This window comes from Apium graveolens, chromosome 7 (genome assembly GCF_009905375.1).
Source record: "Apium graveolens cultivar Ventura chromosome 7, ASM990537v1, whole genome shotgun sequence".
NCBI lineage: Eukaryota > Viridiplantae > Streptophyta > Magnoliopsida > Apiales > Apiaceae > Apium > Apium graveolens.
In genome coordinates this window covers 22,390,535-22,394,887 of record NC_133653.1, presented here as the reverse complement: position 1 = coordinate 22,394,887, position 4,353 = coordinate 22,390,535, and the positions used below count along the sequence as shown (strand labels likewise).

At 32.9% G+C, this 4,353-nt stretch overlaps 1 protein-coding gene across 1 annotated transcript; it reads left to right on the top strand.

The window, feature by feature from the left end:
• The first annotated feature begins 210 nt into the window (after positions 1-210).
• Positions 211-3,717, top strand: LOC141673115 (uncharacterized). The gene is made up of 8 exons (XM_074479849.1): positions 211-471; positions 1,173-1,322; positions 1,829-2,005; positions 2,475-2,566; positions 2,648-2,712; positions 2,875-2,977; positions 3,228-3,338; positions 3,413-3,717. The coding sequence occupies exons 1-8, from the start codon at positions 381-383 to the stop codon at positions 3,539-3,541; spliced, it is 918 nt and encodes a 305-aa protein (XP_074335950.1). The 5' UTR covers positions 211-380; the 3' UTR covers positions 3,542-3,717.
• Positions 3,718-4,353: the final 636 nt, after the last annotated feature.

Genomic DNA, 4,353 nt, shown 5'->3' with positions numbered 1-4,353 from the left:
ATATAGTTTATATTTTATGCTTATTACATATTACTGAGTTCTATAAAATTCGAGAAGAAGCTGGACCAACTTGTAAAGGAATTTAAAAAGCAAGTAAAAAAAATGAACAAAAATTTAGAAAAATAAATCTTTTTTCACTGGCCCGATCTTATTTTATGAAGTTGAGAATGTCTAACACGTTATGTACCTAACAACTTACTAAAAAACATTTGTGAGATAGTGTGAGCTTACTGAACCTGATGCAAATATGACAAAACAGAGCTGGTACATTTGTCCATCTTTACTTAGCATCTCACATGAACTAAAACAAAACTGAACTCTCTTTTTCTTACAAATCTTGTACTTCAACTGAAACTTAATATAGTGCTACAGATACAAAGATGGCAGCAGCAAGAATAGAGTCAATCTTTATATACCCCATCAAGTCCTGCCGTGGGATTTCTGTTTCTCAAGCACCCATTGTCCCCACTGGTACCAATCTCCTCTTTTCCTGTTTTCTTGAAGAATTCTTTGAGTAATTTTATTATTGTTGATTTGATTATTGAATACAAGTTAACAAGTTTGGGTGTTGACTAAAATTTTTCTATCACTGATTCAGTAAAAGTTTCTTGATTTTATGTATGGCTGGGGATGTTTTTCCTTTTCCTTTTAATAAATTTAAGTGAAAAATAACTAGAATTACATTAAATAAAGTTTAGTTTGGGGAGCATGATCAGAATACAAAATTTGGATTTTTCTTTCTGTGCTTCGAGATTTTTCATGAATCTGACCTTTGGGGATTGAATCAAAGAATTCAAGATAGTTCAATGAAATTCATTTTAATTGTGCACCTTAGAATTTGGAGCCTGTGATATCTACACCAATATGCTACTGAACCTTTCAATAAATATAAATTGGAAAGCTGCATACATAACCTGGTGGAATTTGCTATACTGTGATATGATGATTAGCATAACAGAATAATGTATTCATCTGCGCTAATTTGAGTTTAATCACTTAATTGGATTTATATAGCCTTCTGTCCAGTAGCTCTATGTCTCTATGTTCTAGTAATTTTGTGTATCTTCACTTACACTGTTTACTCATAAAGATATAGAGGATAAACAACGTTGATGTTTGTCGCAAAAAGAAAGAGTATGTGCAAGAAATCATGGCTATTTTTGCTCGTACAGGATTTCTGTGGGATAGGCACTGGATGGTTATCAATTCAAAGGGCAGGGCATGTACTCAAAGAGTAGAACCTAGGCTTGCTTTAGTGGAAGTGGAGCTGCCAAGTGAGGCATTCTCCGTTGGTTGGAAGCCGACCAAGAGCTCTTATCTGGGTAAAGTTGATGTAATAATGTCAAATGGAAACTACATTCTCTTCATTATTGGATGTTTATTCTATTTTGTATGTTTTATAACTTCTTCATTTTACCAATTTATGGAAGTGAAAAAATATATTGTATGGAGAAATAAGACATTAGTGCTAAATCTTGGTTCCTGAATTCTGTTTCTACCTTTTCAGCATAATCAAAGCAAACTATATTCCAGGATACTTTCTGGAAAAAAGTCAGTTTGTGTTTTTTTTTCAACTTTTATCATGATCTTTCTGGTTGAATTGTATGGCTACTAGACCAGGAGCTGCCTATAACTACGTATCTTTTTACCTGTTGGCCTTGATTCTTATGCAGAAAACAGGATTCACTGAGTGCTGACCTAAGAGTTAATAACTTTATACAGTAGTTGGTTATCTGAACTTTAATCTTGAATGTTCATCTGAAATTGATGTGTAGTTTGAGTACTAGAAATTTGCTATTGTCTAAAGGGTGATTTATCTTCTCCATAGTGATTAGGGCACCTGGAATGGATGAGCTAAAGGTATCATTAAGCAAACCATGTGAAAAATCTGATGGAGTTACAGTGTGGGAGTGGACAGGTTCTGTCTTGGATGAAGGAGCAGAGGCATCAAATTGGTTTTCTAATTTTATTGGAAAGCCCAGTCGTCTAGTTCGATTCAATAAAGGTAGCACTGATTCAATCTTTAGTGTGTTTCAGTAAAAAAATTTGTCACACAAAAAGTTTGACTATCTATTTCTTTGTGTCCTGTACCGAGGAGCAATTGATCAAAGTTTTCTTTGCTTAATACATATTATCTGCTCGAAATTAGATCCCCAGTCCCATACTATAACCTAATGAATGAAATACAAGTGGTATGTATGTATAGTAGCTCTAGTTTCTCTTGTAATGAGTCTTGTCACAGTGTTTTTGGTCTTTTCATCTTCACATAGCTACCCAAACTTTGACAATAACAGTGTTTAAAAGCTCAAATTCAAAATTTATTGGAATATATGTTGTGAAATAATTAGATACAAGCTGAATTAAAATCTTCATTACCTACACAACGACACCGGACATCTAGACTAAATATTATTCCAAACGCAACCATACGCCATCCATTCATTTTCTGAACTGATTAATTTTCGCTGATACAGAGACCGACTCCAGGCCTCTGCCTGATTATGCGCCTACTCCTGGATACAACCTTGTGTTTACTGACCAATATCAATTTCTGATGCTTTCCCAGGTTCGTTGAACAATTAAAATTAGTTCATCTTTGTATAAAAAATATGTAGTTGTGCTTGATGTTGGTTTGTATCATATGCAGGGATCTTTAGATGCACTTAATAACCAGCTGGAGGAGCCATTATCCGTAAATCGTTTCCGACCCAGGTCATTTTTAACTTTTTTTGCCCAGGGGCAAAGGTTTAACTTTGTTGTACACATCTTATTCAATCCTTTTTTAAAATAATGATGTTTCATCATTTTGGGGTTGGGTTAATGTCTCGTATATAAGCTGTAATCTAAAGTATAAATCACACTTGTATATTACAGTTTATTTATCGATGGCTGTGAACCATTTGCTGAGGACTTGTGGAAGGAGATCAAAATAAACAACCTAACTTTCATAAGCATTCAGTTATGCCCCCGCTGCAAGGTTAAACTATATACCCTAAAGACTCTGGCCATTGGACAAGCTGTTTAAGCACATTTTTCATTAGCATACGTATCCTTCTATAGGCAAGAGAATATTAACATATGCAAGTTTTAAGTTTAGCATCTTTTTCTAAATTAAGTTTGAAGGTAGATTTTTATTTCGACGTTTGGTAACATGTCTAACATCTCATATAACAGATTCTTGCTGCAAAGTTCCATTTAGCTAATGTGGACTTTATTTTAGTTTTCAGGTACCCTTAGTCAACCAAGAGAATGGAATACCAGGGACAGAGCCTAATGAAACACTGATGAAGTTTCGCTCTGATAAAATCTTGCAACTAAATACCAGACATCAAGGAAAGGTGTAGAACCAACCCATTTCCTTTATTTGAATCGATTCTTTTTCCAGAAACTAGTTGTAAAATGAATTTTTCAGGTCTACCTTGGACAAGGTTTGGTGTGCAGCAAGGACTCCCTTCATGAAGTTGGAGAGGTGATACTGAAAGTGGGCGATACCATCCATGTGGAGAAGGTCTTTGCTTCATATGCTGATGCCATTGCTTGAATGTACTAACATTCAGTTATGCAGTTACAATATATGGATGATAGAATCATTTTCTTTCTTTCGATAATTTCTGTAGAATAAATTTGACTGCACCAGTAGACAAGAAAATTTTAAAGAGGACTATGTGAGTTATCAACACAATAAAGTACAGGACTACTTTCTCCTGTTTGTAATCAGTGTTGTTCTCTTTGTGCTCAAGTGCAACTGGTTCTGTAGATTCTAAAGCACAACAATACAGCATATAAGGCTTAAATAATAATAATAATAATAATAATAATAATAACATTAACAATAATAATAATATTATTATTATATTATTATTTTTAATAATAATAATAATAATGATAATAATGTTATTATTACTATATGTTATATGATAGTTGTATTAAATAATTTTTTAAATATGACGTAATGCCAATTATCTATACTATACTATAATAACTCGAATGGGTTATAATTTGTAGTTTGATTAACCTTTATTTTGGTTATCCCTTTCCATCAAGACCGTCGGATCTTCTTCATCAGATAATCACAGCCGTTAGATTCAAATATTAAAAAAATATGCTCCACAAGTTCTTAGGTTCGAATCTCGTCAACAACAAACATTTATATTATTATTTATAAAGATATTTGTAAGTTCTCAGGTTCGAATCCCGTCAATAATAAATATTTATATTATTATTTATGAGGATACATGTAAGTTCTCAGTTCGAATCCTGTTAACAACAAACATATATATTATTTATAAAGATATATGAGTTTTCATATTCGAATCTCACTCACCAAGAACAAACATTTGCATTATTATTTAT